The 27,430-nt window shown below is 64.3% G+C and overlaps 3 protein-coding genes across 7 annotated transcripts; 2 read left to right on the forward strand and 1 right to left on the reverse strand.

Moving 5' to 3' along the window:
- The first annotated feature begins 1,168 nt into the window (after positions 1-1,168).
- Positions 1,169-2,158, forward strand: TMEM210 (transmembrane protein 210). The gene is made up of 4 exons (XM_060100637.1): positions 1,169-1,256; positions 1,417-1,552; positions 1,770-1,799; positions 1,972-2,158. The coding sequence occupies exons 1-4, from the start codon at positions 1,169-1,171 to the stop codon at positions 2,156-2,158; spliced, it is 441 nt and encodes a 146-aa protein (XP_059956620.1).
- Positions 2,159-2,743: 585 nt separating this feature from the next.
- On the forward strand, positions 2,744-4,217 carry LRRC26 (leucine rich repeat containing 26). The gene is given in 4 exon segments (XM_060102479.1): positions 2,744-2,764; positions 2,767-2,965; positions 2,968-3,819; positions 3,910-4,217. Coding segments are annotated over 4 exon segments (1,380 nt in total).
- A 933-nt stretch (positions 4,218-5,150) lies between these two features.
- On the reverse strand, positions 5,151-27,118 carry GRIN1 (glutamate ionotropic receptor NMDA type subunit 1). 5 transcript variants are annotated; one of them, XM_060100648.1, is made up of 21 exons: positions 26,861-27,118; positions 24,575-24,709; positions 21,865-22,041; positions 19,797-19,859; positions 18,951-19,051; positions 15,891-16,012; positions 15,646-15,820; positions 14,422-14,566; positions 14,241-14,324; positions 11,434-11,575; positions 11,218-11,345; positions 10,811-10,975; positions 10,617-10,735; positions 10,381-10,493; positions 10,148-10,296; positions 9,892-10,049; positions 9,527-9,688; positions 9,231-9,340; positions 8,980-9,125; positions 7,659-7,769; positions 5,151-5,219 (listed from the first exon to the last, which is right to left on the reverse strand). In XM_060100648.1, the coding sequence occupies exons 1-21, from the start codon at positions 27,116-27,118 to the stop codon at positions 5,151-5,153; spliced, it is 2,832 nt and encodes a 943-aa protein (XP_059956631.1). The 5 variants fall into 5 exon arrangements, with proteins under 5 accessions (XP_059956631.1, XP_059956633.1, XP_059956635.1 ...); XM_060100650.1 differs by lacking the exon at positions 7,659-7,769; XM_060100649.1 differs by lacking the exons at positions 5,151-5,219; positions 19,797-19,859 and adding an exon at positions 5,470-5,586.
- Between the last annotated feature and the right edge of the window lie 312 nt (positions 27,119-27,430).

The following is a 27,430-nucleotide window of genomic DNA, read 5'->3' on the forward strand; positions in this document are numbered from 1 at the left end:
TTTGTGGATGAGTGTGGTAAAACCCAGCGTCTCAGGTCATAGGATCACTCAACAGGTGAAGAGGTGTGCGGAGGGGGCTCCTGTGTGAGGGTCAGGGAGGTCCACAGTGACCAGGGGTTGGTTGCGGCCCAGCGGGGCGCCCCCCACCCCCCAGTGCCCTGTGGGGTTAGCCGTGGTGGGGGGCAGGTATTTGCTCCTGCTGCCTGGGTTTGCTCGGCAGGTCCTTAGGGGAGGAGGCTGAGGGTAACCCCAGCCGTGCCAGCCTCCTGTGGACAGCGCTTGCCTGGTCTGCGAGAGGCTGCACGGGACAGACCGTGGCGGTGGTCGTGAGCTCCAACTGTAATGACACACTTAAGCCAGAGCCCCAGACGCTGTCTGCAGCCGTTTCGAAGCCACCTGCACCTTGAGGGTGTTCTGCGAGACACTGCTGGGGCCCGTATGGGGCGGTGGGTGCGTGTCCACCCCCGGGCCTCCCTTGGTCCCTGCTTGTTCCAGTCTTGGGGGGAGGGTGGTGACATCAGTCAGCTGGAGCCCAGGCCCCACCTGAGCTGCCGCAGCCCTTATCCTGACAGAGAAACAGGCCCAGGCTTGCCCGCTGTGGACCCTCTGGGTTTCCAGGCCGTCGCCTCTGCGACCCCAGGGTCCCAAGTGCAGCCGCTGCCCCTTTGCCGCGAAGCACTCTCCGTCCAAGACCACGGCAGCCCCACCACTGCCCCTGCCTCAGATCTGGCCAGGGCACTCTGGAGTGACTCCCAGGCCCCTGCCACCCTACCTGCCCTACCCTGGGGCTGCCTGCCCACGGCTGCTCGAAGCCCAGCGCCCGCCCGATGCCCCTTTGGAAACCATGCCAGGTAACTAACGCAGTAGGTGAGGAAACAGTGCATTCTCACCTCCACACGATTTTTTTGGAAATCAAACTATTCTTTAAAAAAAAAAAAAAAAAGACAACTGTTACGCTAAATTCTGAAAAAAAAAAGAGGGATATGAAGCAGAGACCCCATATTCTCCAGGAAAAGTCAAAGGTGAGGAGGAAGAGAGCTTGGGTCAGAAAAGTTCCCTACACGCCAACTTGCTAGGCGGTGCCCAAGGCGAGGCCCTGCCCCCACCCGCCCTGCCTCACAGCTCCATTGTGAGGTCAGCGCCTTCCGACGAGTTCTGTCCAGAGGCCATGGCCCCCCGGCCCCAGCCTGACTCCTGCCTGGCTGGCAGCCCCCTCGGCCTGATGTGTTTGTCCCTTTTGCTCATCTCTGCTGCAGGTGCCTCCTGTCCCCCAACCCTGGCCCCAGCCAGGGCCCCTCCCTGGCCCAGGCAGGCCAGGCGCACCCGTGTCCTTCTGGGGGCTGCCGGGGGTGGGAGGGCGGGCTTGGGGGTCACGCACTGGGAGGTGACGACAGCCCCTTGGCCCTGTCTCTGCAGCTGGACCCGACTGTGAGTGTAGCTTTGGCCTCAGCCGCGAGGCCCTCATTGCCCTGCTGGCGGTGCTGGTGGGCGTCAGCGCCAGCTGCTTCTGCGCGCTCGTCATCGTGGTGGTCGGCGTCATTCGAGCCAAGGGGTGCGTGAGCCCCAGGGCCAGGGCGGACGTGTGAGGGCTGCGGGACCAGGCCGTCCCCCTGGGCCCTTGGTCTCGATGGGCGAGGTCACCAGGGACTTGGGAATGGAGTCTCCCAGAATGGGATGGGGAGAGGTGTGGGGAGCACCGCTGGGCTCCTGGAGGCCAACCCCACTGTTCCCAGACTCACGGCTTACCTTTGTTTCCCCCCACCCCTCAGTGAAACATGCCCCGGACACATGGACAGCAGGTGAGTGACCCTGGGGGAGGACCCCCAGGGCGAGCTGTGCCCCTGCTCCCTGACCCCCCCCCCCCCGGGAGGTGTGGTTCACAGACACGGCAGGAGCCCCGGGTGGTTGAGGCCTCATGAGCCCATGCCGATGGCCGCCTGCAGCTAGCCTGACCTGGACCACGCTGTGCAGGTTGGTGGGGCACTTCGGGGCTCAGGAAGATCACATGGACCTGCACGCGGGGCATGTGGAGCCCCACTTCATGGCCCCTGAAATGGAGGTCTCCATGATGCCGCCCCTGGGAGATCATGGCCTCATGCCCATCACCATGGACTCGACCCTAGAGGAGCTGCCCTCACAACCCCCACCGCCTGAGTAGGGCTTTGGGCAGCTCGGAGAAGGGGAATTAAACTGGTTGGCGGGTCTGTGTTGTCCTCTCTGCTGGCCCCCCTCGAGCCCTTCTGCAGATGCATATTGGGGTGGGGGAGGGGTCTGTACCTACCTGCGTGGCCTCCTGTCTCTTCAGTGGGGTGCCCAGTGCCCATGCTGGGCTCCCGCTGTCTACCCTGCAGGGCAGGGAGCACACCCCTGGGGTTTCCACTTCCTGCCGTCGTGGCCTCAGCCCAGCTCCTCTCCCTGCATCTTCCTGCCGCTTTGTCCCATGAAGCAGACAGCACCCACCCCGCCCCCCGTGAGCCCCTGCCCATCCCACCCCCACACCCACCCCAGGAAAATGCCGGGACAGGACCTGCAACTCTGCTGAGTCCGGAGGGAGCAGCATGTGGCAGGAGGACTGGGGCTGGTGCCCCTGCTCCACCCACTCTGTCTCCTCCAAGTTCCGGCAGAGTCCTTGGTGGGCAGGGTGGGGCGGATGTGATGGCCTCCCCTTCCTCAGGCGCGCAGCCCGCCCTCTACCTCACTGCCTGTCCCCTGGGTTCAGGCCCCCATCATGTGCTGGTGCCCCATGGGGATGGGACCATCCCTGGCGGGGGCTACTGTATATGTGCACGAGGGTCACTGCCGAGAGGAGGCGGCAGAGACTGGGGTGAGGAGCAGGGCTCACTGGGTCCTGTTCCGTGTGTCGCAGCCATGAGTTCAGTGGGGGTGAGGCTGCGGGGGCGACGGTGCGGTCCAGTTGCCCAGGCCTCACCCGGGTACGGGTCGGTGGACCACGCAGGTGAGGAAGGGTGGCGTCTTGTCAGTGCTGCTGCTGGCGCCGAGCCAAGAGGAGCTCAGAGCTTCAGGACAGGTGGCTGGCAGTGCCGGGCGCTGGCTATGTGCCCAGCCTCCGCCCTAGGCGCGGGACCAGCCGTGGGACGGACGGGCTCCCGGGACGCCTGGGCAGCTGGCCTCCTACGGTTGCCCCCATGCGCAGCCCCTCCTTTCTCTCGCGGCGGCCGCCGCCGCTGTTCCTACTGCTGCTGTCGCCGTGGCCAGTCTGGATCCAGGCGCCCCCCGCAGCCGCCCCCTCGGCAACCCCGGGCGCCACGGACTGCCCTGAGGCGTGCGCGTGCGCGCCAGAGGGCCAGGCCAACTGCTCCGGGCGCGCGCTGCCCGCCGTGCCAGGGGGTCTGAGCCAGCGCGTGCGCGCGCTGCTGCTGGACCACAACCGCGTGCGTGCGCTGCCGCCCGGCGCCTTCGTGGGCGCTGGCGCGCTGCTACACCTGGACCTGCGCGAGAACGGACTGCGCTGGGTGCACGCGCGAGCCTTCTGGGGCTTGGGCGCGCTGAAGCAGCTCGACCTCAGCGCCAACCAGCTGGAGGCGCTGGTGCCCGGCACCTTCGCTCCACTGCGCGCACTTTGCGTCCTCTCGCTGGCCGGGAACCGGCTGGCGCGTCTAGAGCCCGCGGCGCTGGGCGCGCTCCCGCAGCTGAGCACGCTCAGCCTGCAGGACAACGAGCTGCCTGCCCTCGCGCCCGCGCTCCTGGCGGGCCTGCCCGCTCTCAGCACGCTGCGACTGCGCGGCAACCCCTGGGCCTGCGGCTGCGCGCTGCGCCCACTCTGCACCTGGCTGCGCAGGCACCCGCTGCCCGTGACAGGTGAGCCCTCGGGGGCGCGGGCGCGGGCGGGGCGGGGCGGGCCGGGCCACTGCCGCCGCCGTCGCCTGACGCCGCTCCCGTGTCCCGCAGAGGCCGAGACGCTGATCTGCGTGTCGCCGGGACGCCTGACGCTCAGCCCCTTGACCGCCTTCCCCGACGCCGCCTTCAACCACTGCGCGCGGCCCCTTGCCGCGCGGGAACTGGCCGTGGTCTACGCGCTCGGGCCCGTCTCCTTCCTCGCTAGCCTGGCCGCCTGCCTGGCGCTGGGCTCCGTGCTTACCGCCTGCCGCGCGCGCCGCCGCCGCCGCCGCGCCGCCGCCCGCCGCCCACCGAGGAGTCTGCCGGATCCCGGTGCCGGCATGGCCTCGCCTGCGGCAGTCGCCGCCGCCCAAGCCTGAGCGGGCCGCGGCCGCCCTCCAACCTTTCCCCCATCCCCTGCCCTCCTTCGCACTCCCTGCGGGCGTCAACAAGCGACACAGATAGAAGTTTTCTTGACATTCCTTTCGGCATCACCACTGCACACACCGGGTTGGGGGGTGGGGCTGGAGGGCGGTGCGCGCCGGGCCCCTGGGGCGGAGGGGCAGCGCGCGGCGGCGCTCGGACCGCAACGGGGGAAGGCACACGCCTGGACGCGGGAAGGGCTGGGCCTGTACAAGGTGGCGCGCGGGGCTGAAGACAGTCCCGAGCCGGCGTCCGGGGAAGCGCATCCTGGGCTGCGGGCCAGAGGAGGCGAAGAGAAGGCTCAGCCCTCACGGAGTCCGGAGAAGGGGGAGGCAGTGGGGAGCCCGAGCGCGCTCCTGGGAGGCGGCTGCCAGCTGCGGGGTCAGGGTCTGCAGTCCGGGAAGGGCAGGGCCAGCTCAGAGGATGGGGTCAAGAGGAAAAGGGGTGTGGGCAAGAAGGGAGAGGTGGGGACAAGGCTGTGAGGTGCCGGCGCTGCGGGAGCGGGGGACCCAGCCAGCCGGGGCCAAGGGCCCCCCATGGTGGCTCTGGTGGTGGCTGGAGAAGGATGGGGCTTCAGTCTCTGCTCCAAGCCCCTCTGCCCGGGGCCAAGTCAGCCCCTCTCCCCACTGCTCAGAGACCCCAGGGCCCTGCCTCTGCCGGAGCGCCCTGCGGCCCTGCCCAGCCAGCTCAGCTCTGACCCGTCCTCAGCAGCTCTGGCCCGAGCCTCAGTCCAGCAGGGGCTGCCCGCCAGGCAGCAGGGCAGACGGACGGACGGGAGGCCCAGGGTGGGCAGTCTCTGGCAGGTGGGCTTCCCTCAGGCCTTCCCGAGCAGCAGGACCCCTCAGTGTCCTTGGCCGGGCTAACTGGGCAGGTGGGCGCCTCCGGGGGCCTCACACCACGGTGCTGACCGAGGGATCTGAGAGGTTGAGCGGGCCCGTGATATCAGTGGGATGGTACTGCTGCAAAATAGAAATACACAGACAAGGCGCCCGTTAGCCCGACACTCAGGGGGCATGCGCGGGGCCGGGACGGGTGGACCGGCCAGCCGGCCGACCGGCAGGCAGGCGGGCGCGGCCTGGGGGAGGCTGGGGGGTGCTCCTCCCCCTGACCCCGTCGTGCTCCGGGACTCTGCGTGGGCCGGGCCGCTGTCCCGTCCGTCTGTCTGTCTGTCTGCGGGGGAGGGGGGCAGAGGAGGGCGGGCAGGGCGTCTCAGCTCTCCCTATGACGGGCACACATCTGCAGCTGGCCCTCCTCCCTCTCAATAGCGCGTCGCGGCAGCACTGTGTCTTTTTGGTTTTGCAAAGCGCCGCGTCCACCCCCGGTGCTCTATAAATAAGAACCAACAATCAATACCCGCTGGCCCCGCCGGCCGCCAGGGACCCCAGCCCTGAGCGCCCAGTGCCGCCCTGGCCCAGACCAGCCACGGGACAGGGGCAGAGGATCTCAGCAGCCGGACTGACCCCACCCCTCCCGACAGAGCCCCCCACCCAGGCTTCCCTCCGAGCAGGCGCCCAGCCTGAAACGGTGGGAGCTAGGCTGCCCTCCCCCGCCCAGCCCCCAGCTTGCAGTGTCCCCAGTCACCCCTGCAGGGCAGGCCAGCCCCAGATGCCACGTGGCACCAGAGTTGGCCTGGAGGATGGTCCCTGGGGAGGCTCGGGCAAGGAGTCTGCTGGGAGCGTGTCCCTGGAAAGGCACCATGAGGGTCTCTGAGCTGCGCCTGGACCAGCTAAGGGGCCTGCATTTCTGCTCCAGGCCGGGATGGGGGGTGGGACTCAGTGACGTCCTCAGAAAATGGCCCATTTCCTGCGTGACTCTCTTGCTGCTCCTTTCAGCTGCGGGCCCCCAAAGCGCTGTCTGCTGGGTACCTTCTCGCCCTTCCCCCCCGACTGCCCCACCCCTGCTCCTGTCTGATCCTCCTCTTCCTGCACCCCCTGGTGGGTCCCCTGGCTCAGGCTCCACCCACTTCCCGGGCCTGGACAGCCCCAGGCCTGTGCTCCCAGCCCCACAGACCCTCCCTCTCCCCCCACTCTGTCTGTGCTGAGCTCTGGGAAGTGGAGCAGCCAGGCCTCACAGGCCCCTCTTGGGGCGTGCTGGTGGCTTCACCTGGGACTCAGAGGGCTCTGTGCTGAGCCCTGTCTGTGTCCTGTGTCTGCCCCTCTTCCCACGCACTGGGGGTGACGGCTGCAAACCCTGCTTCCTTCTGCCTTGGAGCAGGAGACCCTGTGGGTGATGCTGCCCATGGCTTAGGGGCTCCCTGTGGACTGGAGGCCGAACCACCCCTGACCGCAGGGAGGCCGCCGGGCTGAGGGCTGTGCTGGCTCTGGGCGGCCCCCTCCTCACCTGGGGATGCTCCTAGCAAGGCTGGGTCAGTTTGGGGGGGCCTTTGGTTCGAGCGCGCACATCTGGGCCAGTGACAGGCTGCCCAAGGCAGAAGGGCAGGGAGTTTCTTGGCTCAGGTGGAAGGCCTGGCTCTGAAGGGGTGGGGGGTCAGGCGCTGAGGCACTGATCTCCGTAGAGGCCTCCCCTTCCTGAGCCTCCGTCTAGGAGCCTCAGTGCCCACGGCTTGGAGGCCACGGCTTTCAGGGCCACCTCCATCCGTTCTCAGATCCCTGGGTGCTGCCGGCACGCCTCCTGCAGGGCCCCTGCTCGGCCTGGGGTGGGAGCCGCCTCCTTTGGTCCCACCCATTCCCCACCTGACGCCCCTGTGGCCAGGGGCCTGTACCAACTCCAGGCCCCAGCCGTCCACCCAGATGGAGCCAGGCCCGGCCCCCAGCCCCGGCCCACACAGAGACCACATGGAGGGAATGCAACAGGCATGGCTCTGGTGAGACACGTGAGACAGGTGTCTGGGTGGCAGGGCTGGCGGCCAGACAGATGGGCGGATGGGACATCACAGCCATCCCTCCATGGACGTCGCAGGGAGGGAGAGAGGGCGGTGGGCCTCTCTGGGAGAGGCTGGAGAAGCGGACGTAACAGAGAGGTGGTGCGGCCTCCTGACAGGTGAGGAGCCTGGGACAGTGTGGTCCGGGCTCCCGGGGCCCTGGGCACAGCCCCGAGGCGGTGAGGCTGACTGGCTGACCAACAACATGACACGGCTTCAAGATGGCGCATGGCGTCATGGCATGGGTGGGGGGCAGACTAACGCAGAGACACACGGGGAAGAGGACCCGGTGAGGGCCAGTGGGAGAAAGGACCAAGAGAGAAAGATCTAGAGAGTCAGAGAGAGAAGACCTAGTGTGCTGGGCGAGTAGAGGTGAGGGCAGAAAGGCCACGGCAGTCAGAGGTGGGAGCGGGTGGGATGGCGAGGGAGGGGGGAGGGCACGCCTGATGCACGGGACACAGACACGGAGGGGCGAGATAAGAGTCGGAGACGTGGAACTGGGCGCTCTTCCCCTTACCGTGTCTTTGGAGGACCTACGTCTCTTGAAGCTGGAAGCCAGGGTGGAGGTGATAGCCCTAAATGTGGCTTTCTTTTTAGGGTCAGGCTCTGCTCTACCACTCTTTCTATCCTAAAATGAATATGTATAAGTGATTAGACGGCTAAGGGTGGCGGCCACACCTGCCCTCGCCTGCTCCTTGGGGGCTGCTGCCCGGCCTGGCTGGCCACTCGGGCCCTCACTCCGGCCTGCCTCCCTGTGCTGGATGGACCGACCGATGGTCGGACACTCGCAGGCGGACTCTGCTCCTGCCCGGCTCTCGGGCCTGACCTCGCTCATGCTGGGGCTGGGCTCGGGGGTCCCATCTGGCTCTCTTCCTGGGAGGTCCGCCTGGCTCCCTGGCTCCGAGGTGCCCCTGGCTTAGGGGCGTCCCGAGGAGGAGGAGCCCTCCGAGCATGGGAGGAGTTGCCCCACTGGCCCCACCGGCCACTCTGACCCCCGAGGAAGCGCACCAAGAATCAGGAAGGGGCTGAGGGGCCGAAGGCAGGTGGCGAGATGCACTGGAGTGACGGAGAGACGGAGGCAGCTCCTGGGACCCTGGCCTCGGGTCTGATGGTCAGGACGGGCCCTGTGCCCGCCAGCGAGAGCAGCGGCCAGGTCCCAAGAGCAAGAGTGGGCAGATGAGAGGTGTGGGGTTCCAGCCACCCCATCGCTCCGGCCCTCCCTCTCTGCAACACCAGCTTCCTCCCAGGGCACGGGCTCCGGGGAGGTACCCAGAGAAAGAGAAGAGATGGGGCAGACCGGGGCTGGACTGTGGGGCACAAGCCCGTCCCAGGTGGGCTGTGGCCACCCCACGTGCAGCCTGTCCTCTGCTGGCGGCAAATTCCCACAGACACAGCCTGGGGTGCCAGGCAGGAGCAGCCGGCCAGTTAAGACTGGAGTTATATGGAGCACAGGACACACCAGGGCAGTGGGGAAGGGGGTCCCCAGAGGGTGCCAAGGAGGGGCGTGGGGCGGCGAGGGCAGAGTGCATCTTGGACTCACATGCTACACCCAGGTGGGTCCCTGTCTTACCCTGCCTCAGTTTGCCTTCCTATGGAATGGGCACCGGTGGGCGACTCTGGAGACAGAGGGGCCAGGCGGACGCTTGAAGCCCGGCTTTGCAGAGGTGGCCACCTGCGGGTGGCCCCCAGCAGCGCGGCCTTGGCTGTGGCTCCCAGCTCCAGTCCTTGCCACAGGGGCTCCTGGGAGCCAGAGCCAGCGCTTCGGCCTGCGGGGATGGAGGAGGGCCGGGGCCAGGCCGAGCCGTGGGCACCAGGCCTCGGAGGGTGGCCCGCCCTACCTGCAGGTTCTTCCTCCACACGTTCACGGCTGCAAAGGCCAGCTGCATCTGCTTCCGGCGAGCGTCCTTGTGTCGCTTGTAGGCGATCTCGATGAAGATCAGGAAGATCCCAGCCACGATGCCCCCGGCCACCAGCATGAAGACCCCTGTGGGCCAAGACCCAGTGCCTCAGCTGTGGGCGGGCCAGGCAGCCGGCCCCCTGGGGAGTCCACCCCGTGTCAGCAGTGGTGTCGAGAGGCATGGGGGCCCACCTGCCATGTTCTCGAAGGTGAGGGTAGCAGGGGCGTTGCTGCGCGAATCACACTCCTGGTACCGCACCCACGTCTTGTCCAGGTCTTCCATGAAGCCATTCTCGTGGGACCTGGGTGGGCGGGACATGTGAGCCGAGGGAGGCGGGCCCGCGGAGGAGGCCAGGCCGGCACAGGCCGGGTGGGGCGGGGCGGGGCGGGGCACTGCAGGCGGGGTGCATCTGGGGGCTGCGCCGGTGGGAGGAGGTGGTGTGCCTTGGGTGGGGCTCTTGGAGCGGGGCGGAGTGGGGCCGGCTCACTTGAGGATGGACAGGGAGACGTTCTGCTTCCAAGGACTATCCTTGCGCATGCCGATGCCAAAGCCTGAGCGGAAGAACAGCTCGCCGGTGGTCACCAGGTCGCACTTCTGCGAGGCCTCGAACTCCAGCACCGCCGAGTCCCAGATGAAGGCATGCAGCTTGCTGCGGGCAGGGGCAGGGTCACAGGGGCCCACACATTCGGGCCGCCCTGGCTCCCTTGCAATCCCTCTCGCCAGCCTGGAGACCCCCTGTCTATCCCCTTCCCGTGGTTCCCATCCAGCCTGGACACTCTGACTTTCACTGGAGAGATGGACGCCCGCACTTGTCCCGCCCAGTCCGGCGCCCCGCCCCGCCCCGCCCCTCACTTGTCCCGCACGGCCTGGATGGCCTCGGCCGCGCTCTCGTAGTTGTGCTTCTCCATGTGCCGGTACATGGTGCTCAGCTCCACCTGCCGCCGGAAGTAGATGTCCACGGAGCTCTGCTTCACCGTCGCGTAGATGAACTTGTCCGAAGGATTCCTCAGCTGCAAGGTCAGAGGGCCCGGCTCGCGGCTGCTCCCCGGCCCCACCCCAGGCAGCCGCTGACCTCACGCCCCCCTCCCCCAGCCGGGCCAGGCCTCACTCGTGGGTCGTTGATGCCGGTGATGCGCTCCTCGGGCCGGTCCAGCACCAGGAAGGCCGCCAGGTTGGCAGTGTAGGAGGCCACGATGATCATGGCGAAGCCGGCCCACACCATGCCCAGGATGCGCGCCGAGAAGCTTCTGGGGGCGCCTGCGGGCAGAGGACGGTCAGCTCCTGGCGTGGGGGGGTGAGGGTTGCGGAGCAGCATGGGGCCCGGGCCGGGCGTGGCCTCACCTTCCCCGATGCCCGAGTTGAGCAGGACACCCCAGGAGAACCACATGGCCGAGGACAGGGTCAGCGCGTCCTCCTCCTCGTCCTCGCTGTTCACTTTGAACCGGCCAAAGGGGCTGCGGGGGCGCAGAGGGCGGGCGGGAGAGGGCGGGAGAGGCAGCCCCGCCCCGCCCCTCGCCCGCCCCGCCCGCCCCGCCCGCCCCGCAGGTGGAGGTGTCCGGCCCCCGGGCCGCGCTCACCTGAAGCGGTCCAGCAGGTACAGCATCACGGCCACCACGTGCACTGACAGCCCCACCAGCAGCCAGAGCGTGCTCTGGAAGGGCTGCATGAACGAGTCCAGCGTGCTCCGGGGGATCTCCTGCGGGAGGCCGGGCCGTCAGCGCCGCCCAGGCCCTCCCAGGACCCCACCCCGCCCTGCTGCGCCCCTGCGCACCTTCTTGACCAGAATGGTCAGGCCCTGGTACTTGAAGGGCTTGGAGAACTCGATGTACTGTGCGCGCTCGTTGTTGATGGTCAGCGGTGCCACGATCATGTCTGCCTGCCCGCTCAGCAGCTCGCCCATCATCCCGTTCCACTCCTTCTTATTGCTGTTGTTCACCTGTGGGGAGACACAGCCGGTGGGGACACGGCCCCCGCGGGCGGGCCCTGCTCCCCGGACCCGACGGGCTCCCGCCCTGACCCATCTCGGGATCTCCCACTCCAGACCCCGCCTGGCTCGAAGGCCCCGCCCACCCAGGCTCCACCCAGCCTGCAGGCCCCGCCCACCCGAGACCCTGCCCTTAGCCAGGCCGGGTCCACCTGGACTGGGTCCCGCGCCGTCTCCCAGAGACCCACGCGTACCCGCTCCTGCGTGCCGAACTTTCCGTCCGCCACTAGGTGCACCTCATAAGTGAAGTTCATGGTCCGCGCCAGTTTGATGAGGAGGTCGATGCAGAAGCCGTAGCAGCACTGAGGCACGGGGTGGCGTGCTGGGCGCGGGGGAGGGGCGGAAAGTGAGGGGCTCGCAGGTGCGCCGTCCCGCCCGCCCCGCGGCCCGCGCCCCAGCCCCGCACTCACGGCTGCCCGGCGACGTGTCGTTGGGCCCGGTGCAGATCACCTTCTTCACCGGATCCCCGTTCACGGTGAACTCCTCCTTGCACGTGCCGTCGCTCAGCGTGGGCTTGACATACACGAAGGGCTCCTGGTGGATCGTCACAATCTGGAGGGGAGGGCGACACGCAGCCTGGACCACCAGCCCTGGACTGCCCTGGGGTGCTGTCCTCTTCTCAGCATCCAGACTCCCCTGGACACCCCACCTCCCGACCCGACCCGCCCCCTGCAAATGCCCCACACTGCCCCCTCTGGAGCTTCAGGAAGTTGGTCAGCCTGCTGCCTGCAGGAGGGGCCCCAGGCTCCCCAGTCGTGCCCAGGCCACCTCAGCGTTCAGAAGGCGCCTGGCCTCCTGCAGCACCATGCCTGCTCTTGGCCACTTTCCTTTGGGCCTTGGCTTGCACATCACTAAAGTCTGCCCTGGGCCCCTTCTCTGACTTCTCAGGGCTGAGAAACCACCTGTCCCAGCCCAGAGCCTGCCCCCTGCCCCCACCCCTGCCATGAGGACAGGGGCATGTGCACTCAGAGCCTGCACATGTCCGGGGACCCACAGGGATTGCCCTTGTCTGGTGTTCCAGCCTCTCCTGGCCTCAGCCTCCCCTGCAGCGGGTCTTTGTCTGATCATCTATCCTTCCTCCCTTCCTCTTCCCCGTTGATGCCGCCCTCTCTGCCGAGGCCTCTTCAATCCAGGGGCTCCTTGGGGCTCATGCTGGGGAGCTCTCTCCTCCCTGTCCTTCAGGGGCCTGAAACCTGGGGGTGCGGAGGATAGATACAGGCAAAGGGGGCTGAACCGAGCACGGCATGTGACGAGGGGTCCCAGGGGACGTGGGGTCGGTGTGAGGCCCCTTCTCCTCCAGGGCGGGCAGCCCCCGGCCTCAGCCTGGAGGGCAGGAGATTGGGAGCCCCTGAAGGAGCTTATTTGCCTTTAAAAGTTTCCTCATCGTTTTCTATTGTGCGAGTAACATGCTCGTGCTTTTAAAAAATCAGTGAGGGGACTTCCCTGGTGGTCCAGTGGCTGAGTCCACACTCCCAATGCAGGGGGCCCGGGTTCGATCCCTGGTCAGGGAACTGGATCCCACATGCTGCAACTAAGAGTTCGCATGCCACAACTAAAGATCCCACACACCACAACGAAGATCCTGCATGCTGCAACTAAAAAAAAAAAAAAAAAAAAAATCCCACATGCTGCAACTAAAGATTCCGCATGCTGTAATGAAGATCCCTCGTGCCGCAACTAAGACCCGGCGCAGCCAAATAAATAAATAAATATTTTTTAAAAAAATCAGTGAGATGGGAGGGATGAATTGGGAGACTGGGATTGACATATATACACTACTATATATAAAATAGATAACTAATAAGGACCTACTGTATAGCACAGGGAAATCTACTCAATAACCTGTAATGACCTGTATATGGGAATAGAATCTAAAAAAGAGTGGACATATGTATATGTATAACTGATTCACTTTGCTGTACAGAAGAAACTAACACAACATTGTAAATCAACTATCCTCCAATATAAATTAATTAAAAAATAAACAATTTAGTGTCCAAAAAATCAGTGAGACAGGGCTTCCCTGGTGGCGCAGTGGTTGAGAGTCCGCCTGCCGATGCAGGGGACACAGGTTCGTGCCCCGGTCCGGGAAGATCTCACATGCCGCGGAGCGGCTGGGCCCGTGAGCCATGGCCGCTGAGCCTGCACGTCCGGAGCACAGCTCCGCAACGGGAGAGGCCACAGCAGTGAGAGACCCGCGTACCGCAAAAAAAAAAAAAAAATCAGTGAGACGAAAAAAAGTTGTAAAAAGCCATCTGGCTTTCGAAGCCTGTGTGGGACCATCTGGCTGACTGTTTTGGCTGTTTTACACTCAGACTTTTCAATACCAGGTGTCTTTCCTGAGCGTTGGCTTTGGGAAAGTCCACTCTGCCCCTTGAGAGGGGTGGTGACCTGTGGGCAGGTGCTGACAAAGGGGTCCAGGTGAGAGGCCATGGGGGAGCTAGCTCAGAAAGCAGACAAGGTTGAGAGACATTTGAGGACCTGGGGGTTGGGGGGGGACACTGGGAGAAGCACAGTGCTTGAAGGTCCTTGCCTTTTGTGAGCTCAGGTACCAGCCCGGTGCTGGTGTGGGTCAGTGTGGGAGGGACGCTGGGGAGGGCACCCTGGGATGAATCCAAAGGAGCATAGAAGAGTCAGGCCAAGGAAGAGAAGCTGTGAGGGATGAGGTCAACTGGGGAAGGGAGCTCCCAGAGGCCCAGGGAATCACGGAGGGGATGGCCGGCCATAGGGAATGCTGTAGGGAGAGCGGGCTCAGAAGGGCAGTGAGACCGAGTCATGGCAGGAGGCCAGGAAGGCTAAGCGTGGGGGCTTGGCTAGGACCACTTGGAGGTGTGATGAAGAGTATGGGGGCATCATCTCCAGGACTCAGGGCAGAGAGCGCTGAAGCTGAAGTCCACCCACCTGTTCCCCTGTCCCCGATCGGCTCATCCCCAGGGGAGTCCTGGCCCACATGACTTCCCCAGATTTAAGTGGAGTTGGGTCAGAAGGGGTGCTGGGGAGAGCCCATGAGACAGGGGGCCGGCGGCTTCCCTCCTCCCTCCACCCACTCCCCCTGCTGCCTCTGCAGTGCCAGGTGTGTGTAATGGCAGCGGGTGCTGGTCCCGTCCCCACTTCCTTTAGTCACTTTCATTGACCTCACCGTCCCCTCCTCTGCACCTGAGGGGCGGGATGGAGTACACCGTGTGTGGGGGCTAGGGCAGGGTGGCGGGTCCCCCACCTTCAGCCTGGTGGACATCTGGTAACCTCGGGGCTTCTCTGTCTCTCCGCCTGGCCAGATGATCTTCCTGTCGTTGGGAATAACCTGGGGGTGGGAGTATGAGATGGAGGGTGGCCACGCAGGGGTCTCGGCCCCAGGACCCTAAGGCCCCAGCCCCCACCCCCTCATGACCCCCACCTACGTGGGTGCCGTTGTAGATGCCCACTTGCACCAGCTTGCGGTTCTGCAGGTTCATGATGCTGTAGTTGGCGAACTTCCGGTCCCCATCCTCGTTGAATTCCACGCGGCCGGTCACGCCGTCTGCGTACTTGGAAGACATGAGCACTCTGGAGGGGGGCGGTGCGGGTTAGAACGATCAGGGCTGCAGTTAGCCCCGCCCACTGTGAGTCAGGTGGACGGCACAGCTACGTCAGTCGAGCAGCTCCTGGCCTCTAGACCCTGTTTTGAGGGCTTTCTGTGGGTTGGGGTGTTTGACTCTCAGAGCAGCTGTCCTAGCTTTACAGATGAGCAGGCAGAAGCCCAGGGAGGAGCAGTGGGCGGTTCACCAGCCAGTGGCGGGGAAGCACTCTTCCTGAGTGTGCACACCTGTGTGTGTGTGGGGGGGTGTGTCTACTGGGCCATATATGTGTGCACACAAGATCTTTGTGTGGGGTGCAACCCTGTGCATGTACTTGTGGCACGTGTGATGTGCCATGTGCCTCTCTGAACCTGTGTACACATGCATGTGCCCATGTGCACATATGCTGCCTGTATCTGCAGCTGTGTGTGTGCTCCTGTCGTGGGCCCTGTGGACCATGGCTCTGCACAAGCTACTTGGGGGTGGCGGTGCTGGTGTCGGGCTGGGCCTCCCCCACACTAGTGCCATGGTGTCCAGGGTTCTCTGAGTTAACTCCTGCCCTGCTGTGGCCATCCACTTGGGTCTCCGGCCAGCCCTGGCTCTCTACCGGCTTGGATGCCATACCTGGATTCCTCGTCTGACCTCCTGGGCCCGTGGACTCTCCCAGTCCCCACCTGAGGCAAGATCCTCCTCCCCAGGGCTGTTAGCCATCCTGGGGAGTGGGGTGGGGTCTCAGGGTGGGCAGCAGTGTTAAAAGGTGGGGGCAGGAGAAATGGAAGCAGCCGTGACTTCAGTGACATCCGAGTGTTGGAAATGGAGCAGATGATTATCATCGTGGAGATGGAGGTGAGGGTGGAGCGGGGGGGGACACAGCAGAAAACTGGGGAAGGTGGCGGTATCCATAGGATACAGCAGGCTGGGCTGGACCACCCTGTGAAGAGCGACTGTTCCCAACGCCGCAACGGTGGCCCGCCCACTTTAGGAGATCAGCCCGCTCAGCTAGGAAGAGGGGCCCCGCCCACCTCAGATGAGTGGTCACGCCCATCTTAGACGAGCGGCCCCGCCCACCTCTTGAAGAGCGGCCCGGTCTTCCAGATGTTGGTGTTGCCCACGCAGCCCCGCGGGGGGTCGGTGATGTTTTCCTTCTCGAGAAGCTCGTGCACGGCCTGGGCCACCACCCCCACGGCATCGCTGATGTGGGCCGACTCGTTTTTGCCGTTGATGAGCTGCAGCCCGATGATGCCTGGGGCAAGCGTTGGCTTAGAGCCCGTGGGGGACCCCTGCCCACCGGGACCCTGGAGCCCAGCACTCACCGTCAGGGGCGTAGCGCAGGGCGTTCCCCGAGATCTCACGCTCCCCCACCAGCCACACGTACCCCGAGCCTGTCATGTTCAGCATCGCGGCTGCGCGGTACACGGTGGCAGCGTCGTCCTCGCTGTGGGGCAGAGCGGGTGAGGGGCCAGGATTCCAGCCCTTCCCACCCGCGGCCGGCGGCGGCTGCTCCACGTTCCCAGGGCCTCCTCCGCAGCGTGGCCTATCCACGTGGCCTCTTCCCCAACCCTGCCTCCCCCAAGGGAGGTCTGGAGACACTGCAGAGAGGGGGTGCAGCCACCACCCCAAGCCTGCACCGCACCTGGGCCAGGAGACCCCCACAGGAGCGAGCGGGTGGGCCCAGGCCCCCTGAGCTTCCCAACATCTCTTGCTGGCCCGCTGCCCTTGGTGGGCAGGGTTTGGGTGACGTGGGATGGTGATGGATCCTTACTGGTTGATGACTCATTCACCAGGTACCAGGCACTATTCTGAATGCTTTTCATGGACCATCTTATTTAATTCTCACAACCTCCCTGTGAGATGGGCAGAAGTACTACCCCTGTGTCAGGAGGGGAAACTGTGGCACCCAGGGCACACAAGTGGTAAGTGGCAGAGTCGAGTGTGTGCCTGGACTGTCCACCCCTGAGCCCGTGCTCCTGCAACTCCCTGGACAAGCCCTACCCCTCTGGTGCTCCATGCCTAAGCTTGTGAACTGAGGGGCTGGGGGCTTTCTGGTTGGTCAGATGCTTCTGGGACCGAGACCCAGGGAGCTGCCCTGAGCATCACAGCAGAAGCCACCGGAGAGAGATGAGGGCACCTGCTCTCCCTTCTGGAGTCTGCACAAGCAGCTGTGTTCTCTCTGCCACCCAGGGCTGGGGCCCCTGGCAGGACACAGCACAGGCCTCGCCTTGCAGGCACGCATGGTCCTGAGTTTTTGGCGCGTCCTTACAAGTGAGCCTCTGTGGACCTGGTCCCCTAGGGGTGGGCTCCCTCTGGTCAGGACAAGGACCCTGGGCCTGGTGGAGCTCCCACCCTCTGTCCCCTGTTGGGCCGAACTTGGTCCCAGATGGGCCTGGACCACGACAGACACTTTACTTCTCTAATGCATGGGCATCGGGGTACAAAGAGGTTGGGGAGATTGTCCGAGTGCTGGGTTATCTTCCCAATGGCTGAGCCTGGAAACTAAGATGGCCCTAGGTTCCCTAAGAGGCCTGCCCCCCAAGTTTCTCAAGGAAGAAATGCAAATCTTCCGTGTTTGCTCTAAATGAGAACGCTACTGTTGGATGAAAGCAATGCAAACTAGAGGCGCTTCAGGCAACATCCAGCCAAAATCGCCAGCAACACCAATTCGTGCGTGTCAGGGCACGGTGTGCCCCTGTCAGTGGTGCCCACAAAGCCTGGTGGAGAGGCCTGTCTGCTTGACACCATCCAGGTCTGTGAGGTTGGCCTTGGTGGGATGAGCACACACCTATGCTTGTGTCCGTGTAAACTGATATCTTCAGTAAAGCAGTTGCAGGCAAAAGCCTGATCGACCCGTCAAACTGTTTTATGGAAATAACTGATCCCAGTAAAGATAACTTCAGGAGGATTATTTTTAAAAGTTTTGGAAATAAATTAGAAACTCTGAAGCACTGTGTAGAAAACTGGTCAAAAATTAAGATTGGCTCAATGGGGTCTCTCCACAAAACGCTCTCATCAGCCCTCGTGAGGGAAGCCAGAATGTATCAGGTTGGGGGCCCAGGGTGAAGAAGACCTGCGTCTGCCCTGCCCGGTGGACCGCCGGCTTCCCCGGGCTCTGGGAACTGAGCGCACTGGGCAGGCGGGTCCCCCTGTGTGGTGGGACTCTGGCCTCTCTTGTCCGAGGAGCCCCGGGTGTGAGGGGAGCGGTCCCTTCCCGCCTGACAATCCAGAGGCCTTGCGTGGATTCAAGAGGTGGGCATGTGGTTGACAGGTGCTGTGCCTTTGTGAACAGTAAGTATTGCTACATGTGTGGGGTTCGTGCACGTATGTAGTATGTGGTGTGTATGTGGCGTATGTACCTATGCACGAGAGCACTGTGCACTGTGTGTCGGTGCAGAGCACGTACATGTGTGGTGTGTCTGCACGTGTATCTAGGTGAGCATATGTCTGTGTGTGTTATATGTAGCAGCGTGCCCGTGTATGCATATGAATGTCCTGTGTGCACGTGTGTGTGGTGTGTATATGGCACATGCATGTGTACAGGAGGGCATGGAAGCATGTTGCGTGCACATGTGTGTATACGGCATGTGCATGTGTAGACAGTACGTGGGTGATGCGTGTTCGTGTGTATGCGTGTGAGTGCCTGTGCTGGTGTGCATGAGTGGAGGGCGGTGGGCGTTAGTGCCCGCTAATGCCTTCCAGCCCGAGGAGCCCTTGCTGGTCCCACCGTGCCCTCTGCCCAAGGGCGGGGGGCACCTGCCTCTGTGCCAAAGGTTTGTTGCCTGAATGTGCAAACGAACACCTGCCCTGCTACTCAGGGTGTTGCTGGCTCCCGCTGGCCGGCTGCAGGGTGACCCCCGCCATTTTTCTCCACTCTGCTGGAGCCTGCAGAGCTTCTGGGACAGGCAGACAGTGGGGCGGGTCTCCCCAGGCTGTCCCATGTATGTCCCATGAGGCAAGGCTCTTCCTTTTCCTATTCCTGGTGGCCTGGCCTTTCCCTTCCCAGGAGGACACAGATTTTTACTGGGGGCTCAGCCCCAGGGTTACGGTGGGGACCAGGCCCGTCCAGCAGCAGCCTGATTTTGGGTTCCCCTCTCGTGCTGCCTAGTCCAACTGCTCCAACCCTTCAGCCCTGGGACCCCGGCCCTGTCCCTGCTGTGGGCCTTCCCCCGCAGGCTCACACGCAGACCCCACGTCACTTCCCCAGGCCCTCTCCCTGACCCAGTTCCCAGAGCCCCGCGTCACCCCATCTATCGCCTGGGCCGCGTTTGCCTTCCTAAGGGCAGGGCCTTACCCCTCTCCCACGCCCGAGGCCCAGTGTACGCGTGCGAGGGGACCGTCCTGGGCGAGGACGCCAAAGCCCACGTCCAGCCTGGCCTCACCTCGCAGAGAGGACGATGACCCGCGCCTCCAGCTCCCGCGCCTCCATCAGCAGCGCCGTCACGTTCTTGGTCCCCGGGTCGAACTGCAGCACCTTCTCGGCCTGCGGTGTGAGCGGGAGCGTTAGCAGGTGGCCGGGGCGGGGGATGCAGCGCCTCAGGGGCCAGAGTTGAGCCGCAGCCGCTAGGAACCCCGAGGCAGCTCCGCTAGGGCCGCCTCGGCCTGCGCCGGCCACCTGCACTGCCACCTGCCTTCCAGGCTCCTCGCCCGGCCGGCCTCGCTCGTCCTTTCTTCAGCCTGCTCGCTCTCTGCGCTCCGCGTCTCTCTCCACCTCTCACTCCTGGCCTCACTTTTGCACTGAGCATGCAAGCTGAAGTGGACCGAGACTCAGAAAGAGGCGTGCAGCGGACAGGAAACAGAAAAGAGTTTTGGAATGCAATCGGGAGCGGAGGCTGGGCCGCCTTTTCCAAAACCACGGGAGGTCGTCTGGGGCCTGGTCCACAGGCCCTGCAGGAGCAGCCCGGACCGCAGGCAGGTCAGGCGGGCAGGCGGGCTCCCTCCTGGGCTCCACGAGGAAACCCTGGGGTGCCCGGAGATTCGCATGCACTTCCCGGAGAGCAGCTCCTCCTGCGGCCGTGCCTGCCCCTTGGCCCGGCGGGCGGGCTGCGGGGCCCCGGCCGGCCGGCACCTGCCCTCTCCTGCCTACGCTGCCTGCTCTCGACCTCACTCTCCTCATTGCTCGGGCCTGCGGCGCGGCGCGGCTGGGCCCACGGTAGCCCTAGCGGCCGAGGCGCCGGAGGCCGGGGCTCCCTAGTCGGTGGGTGGCGTGCACGTCCATGCATATATACCTTGGGTCCGCGCTTGTTGTCATAGGACAGTTGGTCGAGGTTTTCATAGTTCCTTTTTTTACTCTGATGAATAATGTGCACAGAGAAAATATGCAGACACAGAAGAAGATTATAAACGGTTGAAAATGACGGCGCTAAAGCAATCACACCACCTCCTCGGCACGTCTGCAGACGGGCACGTACCTGGAGCTCGCAAACACCTAGGCCCGGAGTGGGGCTGGGGGCCAGGGAGGTGCTGGGGGATGAGGGGGCGTGGGGGCCACCGAGGCTCCCTGCCATGGAGCTGAGCTCTTGGAAACGGTCACGTTTGGGAGAAAGGGAGGTCCTGTCTGCGTCCAAGCCAAACGCGTCCCTTTGGGGTCCCATCCACCCGCACCCCGCCAGGCACCTGCTATGTGGTGCCAGCAGCACCCACCCCAGCCCTGTCAGTCCCGAATGGGTGATGTCCCCTCCCCCAGCCCTGCCCCTATTCCCCACCCCTCCCAGCACCCCCTTCTGCCTCTCTTAGAGGTCCAGCTGCTCTGCCCTCGCTGACTGGTGTGTGATGGGCGCGCCTGTCAGCCCACGTGTGCGCTGCAGAGCAGCTGTGACAGGAGTTCGTGAGCACGTGTGCGTCTGTGGGCGTCTGCACGGCAGCATCAGCCTACATTAGTCTGTGGTGGGTGGGGGTGAGGGCCAGCGCTGTCTGAGTATGCGTGTGTGCACGCGTGTGAGTGTGTGAGCCCCCGGGCCGTGGAGGTGTGGAGGGTGCCTGCGAGCCTGTGGCAGGAGTAGTAGAGTGTGAGTGGATTGTCCTGGGAACGGCCGTGTGTGCTTGTGAGAGGGAGCACGTGTGGCTGGGCGTGCAGGGGGGCGCGTGAGTATGCACTGGGCATGCGCGCAGCCACAGGTGGGCACGCCAGGAGGTGACCCGCGTGCCTGGTGCTGGGTGCTGTCTCAGGGGGGTGGGGCCCTCCCTCCCAGACTCAGCCAGTCCCCCCCAGCAGGACCCCAGGACCCTCTGGGTCTGCCCTCTGGTTCACCCCCAGCTGGGCCCTCTCTTCCCTTCGGGGCCTATGGCACCCTGGGGGACCCGGGTTGGCACTCAGCTTATTGAAGCCAACTCTGACTTTGCAGACCGCACATGCTCCCCGCCGCCCCTTGGTCTGGCCTCCCGGGGCCCTCCCCAGCCTGGGCCTCCCTCCCTCTCTGCCCAGCTTGGCCTCCACCCAACCCCGGGGGGCCTTGGCCCAGGTGCTGAGCGCCCAGGGCTCCAGGCTGGGTGAAGGCGTGACCCCGGGCCTCCTCTGGTGAGCACCAGCTCCTCCTCAGGCTGGCAGTGGGGATGGGTGGGGGTGGGGTGGGGGTCGCCTGGACCCCCAGAAACGCCACTCTGGCCTCTCCACAGCCCACACGTGGGTGCCGGGCTGGGGTGGAATGTTCAGTTGGAGCCAGGAGTCTACTCGATCCCCAGGAGTCCAGAGCCCAGCCCCCATGGTGGGGGGGTGAGGAGAGGAAGGGTGTGGGGTTCCGTGGGGAGAGTGGGGGGGCACGAAGAGGGGCAGGGCCCAGGCTGGGCTTGGGGGTGGCAGATGTCCGTGGGTGGGGCTTTGGGGAGGGTGATGGGGAGCTGTGAGGTGAGGGGCTGCGGCGGGGGTGAGGCCGGCACGAGGACAGGGCACGGGTCACAGCAGAGAAGGAACCGGGTCCTTTGTGGAGGGGACACGGTGAGTGGTGCCACCGCACTGAGGGGGCACCCTAGGGAATTTTGAGCCTAGGGCCTGTGTGGGCTGGGAAGCGCGCTGCGGGGGGGGGGGGGAGGGGAGGGGGGAGGAGAGCGGGGGCGGGGCGGGGTGTTTGCGGAGCTCCAGGTGGTCCTGTCCTCGCCCCGCAGGGACTGACACGAAGGAGATTTCGACTAATGGCAAAAGCGAGTGAAATGAGCCGAGGACAGGCTGGGGCGGGCGCTCGCCAGACGCACTGGTGCTGACCATGCACGATGAAAAGAGAAGGGTGTTCACACGGGCCACAGACACAGCGGCGGCTCGCCGGCTCCGCTCCGCTCGGGACACCCCGGTCCGGGCCTCACCTTGGACTCGCGCTCCTCCAGCAGTGTCTCCAGGCGCTTCTGCGCCGCCCGGCCCTCGTGGTCGTCGCTGACCAGGAGGATGATGTGGTTCCAGCTGTAGACGCGCATCATCTCGAACCAGACGCTCGACTGGTGGGAGTAGGGCGGCACGGTGCGCAGGAAGCTCAGGTGGATGCTCTGCGGAGGACAGGATGGCTGAGGACGCGGGACGGGACCTCCGCCAGGGGGCGCGCGCGCGCGCGGGCCGGACGCTCCCCCTCGCTGCTTCCAGACCCCGGAGCCCGGGGACCCCGCCTCCCTCACTCCTCCCTTCCCACCGCTGGCCTCTCTCCCCACCCCACATCATCTAATCTGAGAGCAGGAGGATCGGTTTGCCCAGCAGCACCCTGACTGAGACGGGGTGGGGGCGTCTGTGGAATTGTTCCTGGGGTCGTTCCCCTCCTCCCCTGCAGCCACCGCTGCTGAGCTACTTGAGATCAGAAACTTCTTGCTGGCGTGCAGCATCTCAAAGTTCCCCACTGGGTCCTTCCCAAATTCACATAACCAGTATTTAGAGGAAGTCTTCACTCTTGGGGTGAAATACTCCATCTCTTCACCGAGCCCAGGGGTTGTTGCTTGCTGACCTCGCCTTGCTTCTCTAAGTGCACTGCCAGGGAGGGGACGGAGCAGGACCCTCCCGCCTCAGCACAGGGCCTTTGAGGCTGCCCAGGGAGCCGTGTTCCTGGGGACCCACACCGATCCTGGGGTCCTCTGAGCCCTCCAGATCCTTCTTTCACCTGCTCCCTCTTTGTGCCTTGGAATCAGAGTGCAAGAATGCCCCTTTGCCTCTGTCTGTCATCCAGCAGGTGACATGGCTGCAAGGGGGCTGTGGTTGGGGTCCTGGACTAGCCCTGACCCAGGCCCTTCTGGTCCACGTGTTGGGCACAGATGGTCTGTGGGTTGTACCAGGAGTGGGGTCAAGGTGGAGCTCTAAGATTTGGTTGCAGGTTTGCCCTCATGCTGGGCTTCAATCCGGATCTGGGGCGGGGACACGTTATGGGCTGGTGTCCTGCTCTGGGAGAGGGCTCCCCCCACCCCGGCCTCTCCTGTGCTCCACCGCCTGGTCTCCTCAGTAGAGGCATTGTTCTCCCATTTGCATGTGAGGGGCCTAGTGCCCAGAGAGGTAAAGGAGGCTGGAAGGCCTGAGGTGGGGGGGGCCCTCCACTTCTCACAGCTGAGGGTTAAGTGCCTCTGAGCAGCTTGGGTGCCTCTGCTGTGTGCTGGGGTTTCCAGAGCCTCAGGAACGGGTGGCCGTCCTGGCCTCCACTGGCCTCCTCCCTTGTGGGCCGTCCCAGAGGACCGCTCACTCTGGCCTCGCTTTCCTATCGCTTCCAGGAGGACCCCTCCCTGACCTCCCCAGACACCCTGGGCCCGGCTGAGATGACCTCCGTGCCTTAGGCAGCGTTATCCAGGACCCGGGGCTCCCAGCAGGACGGATTTGGAGAAGATGGGGAGAGCTGGGAAGCCCCCAACAGCCCAGCCCTCTGGCCGCTCAGCTAAGGCACCAAGCTGGAGTCCCCTGCCGAGCAGCCCCTCCGGGCCTGTCTGCAGGTGACACCAGGCCTGGAGGGAGATGTGGAGGAGGCTTACCCCCCAGCCTCTTAGTGGCCAGTTTGCCTCCCCAGCTGACCAGTCCTCCCAGAGCCGTGGGCAGACACTGCGGGAGGGCTGGGCAAACTAGTGCAAGGTCCCGGCTGCTATGGGGGTGAGTTTCCTGCCAAACCGACTTGGTGACCTCTAGACTCTCCCAGTTGCTGCTCCACGACTCGGCGACTCCAGCCAGACCCCCAGCCCATGGGCCACGATACATCCCTGAGGCCCGAAACCCCCAGGCCAGCCCCCCCAGCCACGAGCTGCCTCCTCTGTTCACCTGGAAACCTCTTCCAGCTGTGCCCTCTAGCGGGAGGTGCCGGTAACTACACCCTCACTGCCACCTGGTGTCCCAGCCACTTCTAGGCTTTTCCTCCTCCTGGCGCCCCTTCCTCCAAAGTGCCCCGTCCCGCTGTCCAGGAAGCTGCCCTGTCTGCCTCTTCTTCTGGCCCACGACGGCTGCTTCCCAGGGCTTGCTATTGGCGCCCGTCACCTGTCAGTGGGCCGTGTGCCCAAGTGTGCGTGGGCATGTGTGTCAGTGTGTGAGTGTGGGCCCGTCTGAGTGTGTGATAGAGCGTGAGTGTGGGGAGTGAACACGTTAGTTATGTGAGTGTGCACATGAGCATGAATGTTTGAGTGGGTGATGGTGTGAGTATGCATGTGAACGTCAGTGTGTGCGTAAGAGCATGTGAGTGTCCCTGTGCATGTGTGTGACTGTGTGTGTGTGGGTGTGAGTGTATGGAGTTGTTAGTGAGTCTGTGTGAGTCTGTGTGACTGTGAGTTTGTGTGCTGTGAGTGTGTACTGGTGTGCCTGTGTGTGGGTGAGTTTGCGTGTCTCTGTGAGACTGTGAGTGTGTTCCGGTGTGAGCTGTGAGCGTGCCTCAGTGTATCACCCTGTTGCACCTGAAGTTCAGAGCCCATGGTTTGAGCCCCTCTGCCTGTGCCCCCCCATCCTGGCAAAGCACCTGCCCCCCAATCTCTCCCCCAGCAGCTGCTGGCGGCTCTGGGCTGCAGGAACGAGCCACCGGGTCTGAACACGAGAGCAGAGCTGGCTGGGTCCCCGTCCAGCGGTCAGGCTTACCTTGTCTGAGTAGATGGACATGCGGGTGGTCAGCCCCAGGACGGGGATGCGGTAGAAGCCAGCTGTGTAGGAGACGGGGGTGGGAGTGAAGTGGTCGTTGGGGGTAGGTGGGTGGCTAACTAGGATGGCGTAGACCTGTGGACACAGGGGACAGGGTCAGCTCGAGTGGGGAGCGGGGGACACTGCCCTGGAGCTGGCTGTCCAGCAGCAGCAGAGGCTGAACGCAGAAGCGGGGGGCGGGTAGTGTCAGGGGGACACCACCTGTGCTCACACAGCCCCGGGAGTGCAGGCCACCCAGCAGGGGGGACCAGACCCCAGTCCCACCTTCTGAGTGTAAGTGAATCATAGGGATGAGGCAGAGGCCGAGCAAGACTCCTGGGACCAAGAAGACACACAGGGAGATGACAGGCCCCTCCCCCCCACCCCCTGTCCAGGGCCTCCCCTCTCGCCCCTCACCCTGGGGGGCTGCCCTGAGCTGTGTGGTGAGACCCTGAGAGGGAGGACGAAGGCCAGTCCTTGGCGTGTCCTGGGACCGTACATGCTGCCCCAGCGTGGGCTGGGGAGAGCCACACCAAGCCCCACGCTGACCCTCATCCTGGGTCAGAGATGGACGGAGGCCAGCACTCCAGAGATGGAGGGCAGCTCCGGAAGGTGCATCGGACATCACAGACTGAGTATTAGCGGGAGAAGCTGGGCAAGGAGCCGCCTAGAGGCCCGGGGTCCCCTGCTGGTGTCTTCCAGGGGCAGGCTGAGCCCCGCTCGGTTTGAACAAGACCCAGTGCTGACCTGGGCACTGACCACATCCTCAAGGAAACCTGGCCTTCCTGCCTGGACCAGTGGCTCTGCCCCCGAGGCAGGGAGACGGGGCAGATGGCTTGGCAGTTCCGTGCTGCCCTCACATTAGAAGGACCTGTCAGTCCCAATTCTGCCTTCCCACCTCTGAGCTACAGGACCACCTGCTTTTGCAAACGGGGCGGGGGGTGCGCTGGCCCACGTGGTGGTGGCGATGGCTGCCGTGCCGGCACCTGGCCCACAGCGTGTGACAGTAAGTGACAGCTGCTGCTGTCACCTTTGCTCCTGGCACTGGCTATTCCCTGGGAGAACAGTGCCCACAAACAGCAAAACTGTAAGCTGGAGGAGGGATCCCCAGAAAGCACCATACCTCTTCTCCCTCCTTTTCCCCGCACAGTCTGCACCCAGAGGGGCCTGGTCAGTGTTTGCCTGAGCGTGTGTGTGCATGCCTGTGACCATGCAGGTGCTCACAAGTGTGTGCTGGGTGTGTGTGTGTATACTGCATGCCCCAACATATCTGTATGTGTATGTGCATGTATGATTGAGTTTGTGTGAGCACACGTGTTTGCATGTGTGGCACAGGAATGTGTGTGCTCGTGGATATGGATGGGGGTCGGCTGTGTGTGAATCAGCGTGTGCAATTGACTGTGCAATTACGATGTGCATGAAGAGGTGCTAGTTTAAGTCTATGCATCTCTGTGCACAAACGTGGATAAATGTGTGTGCACATGTGAGCGTGTGTGTCCATGGATGTGGCGTGCCTGTCAGGTGAGGGTGTGAGCAGCACTTGGACCGGTGTCGGTCCCGCCTGTTACATAAAAGGCTGCATTGCAGTGATCCCGAGGCCTCATTGGGATTCAGCAGGCAGCGCAGCCCGGGGGCGGACCGCTCTGACAGGCAAAATCCGGGAGTCATGTCCTCCCCCACAGCGCTGGCAGCCAGTGGCTGCCTTGCTCTGCTCTGATACCTCTCACATACGCAGTCCCGTTCCCACCCTGGAGAACACCCTGCTTCAACACCTGGGCCATTTCCCATCTCAGGAAGACCTGTGGATGGGGGAAGGGGAGGGAGGAAGGGAAGGAGATCTCCAAGCAGGAACAAAGATGGCCCCAGGCCCCATCCAGTTTAAAGCCCTGCAGTCCTGCATGTGGCTGGGACAGGCACCTCTCAGGCAGGCCTGGAATGCCTGCCCCGACCCTGACACACAGTGACCAAACAAACGGCCACATGTCTGCACACGCCAGTCTGGACCTCGAGACCTGGAAACCCTGTGAGGACAAGCCCCGGTGGCAGGTGATTGATCTGGGGCTAAGATGGGGAACCGGCCAACACTGGTGTTTAGCTGCTCGTGAGACCAGCCCCCTGGGTCCTCTCTCAAGGGGAGGGAGAGGGCTAGGAAAGGATGGAATGAAACTGGGACGGGGGAGGGATGGCGGGTGAGGGAGGGAGGGTGGTGGTGAGGCGGCGCAGCGTGAGCCCTGGGGGCGCTGGCACCTGGCTGGAGATGAGGTCTTCGCACACCGACAGAGCCATCTGGATGGCGTTGGGCTTGTGGGTGACGGAGGTGGCGTTGAGCTGGATCTTCCAGGAGCCGAGCCGCTTGTTGGCCTGGCTCACAGCTTCGCGGAACATCTGCTCGTGCTTCCGCGTGCTCAGCACCGCGCCGATGTTGACGATCTTGGGGTCGCAGGCGGCGCGGGCGAAGGAGCAGGAGAAAAGCAGGGCGAGTGTCAGCAGGCGCATGGTGCTCATGGGCTCCGGGCGGCGCCCTGGCTCTGGGCAGCGCGAACGCGGGGCCCTCGGCGCATCCCCAGAGGGACGCCCCGGCCGTCCTGCGCGCGCCCGATCCCGCGGGCTGAGGGCGCCACGTCTCCCCCGGGAGCCTTAGTCCTGGGACGTCTGCACCGAGCAGGTGGCACCGAGCCTTCGGCCGGCCGGGCGGTCCCGGGTGCGCGTGGGTTCCGGGCGCTCCGTTCCAGGCGGCTGGCGCTGTCCGCGGTGCTGAAGCGGGTCTCGGCGCCGCTCCGGGTGCCCCGCGCCGAAAGGACCCGGCGGCGGCAGCTC

The sequence above is a fragment of the Mesoplodon densirostris genome, chromosome 6 (assembly GCF_025265405.1).
Source record: "Mesoplodon densirostris isolate mMesDen1 chromosome 6, mMesDen1 primary haplotype, whole genome shotgun sequence".
NCBI classification, from domain to species: Eukaryota; Metazoa; Chordata; class Mammalia; order Artiodactyla; family Ziphiidae; genus Mesoplodon; species Mesoplodon densirostris.

Bases quoted from the DNA above. Each gene is read 5' to 3' on its own strand.
- TMEM210 (XM_060100637.1), top strand. From the start codon at position 1,169: ATGGCCCCCCGGCCCCAGCCTGACTCCTGCCTGGCTGGCAGCCCCCTC. The intron at 1,257-1,416 runs GTGCCTCCTGTC...CTGTCTCTGCAG, and splicing joins TTTGCTCATCTCTGCTGCAG to CTGGACCCGACTGTGAGTGT. The intron at 1,553-1,769 runs GTGCGTGAGCCC...CCCACCCCTCAG, and splicing joins GGCGTCATTCGAGCCAAGGG to TGAAACATGCCCCGGACACA.
- GRIN1 (XM_060100648.1), bottom strand. From the start codon at position 27,118: ATGAGCACCATGCGCCTGCTGACACTCGCCCTGCTTTTCTCCTGCTCC. The intron at 16,013-18,950 runs GTGAGGCCAGGC...TCTGCCCCACAG, and splicing joins GTCATCGTCCTCTCTGCGAG to CGAGGACGACGCTGCCACCG. The intron at 9,126-9,230 runs GTGGGCCCCCAT...CTTGGCCCACAG, and splicing joins CACCTTCGAGAACATGGCAG to GGGTCTTCATGCTGGTGGCC.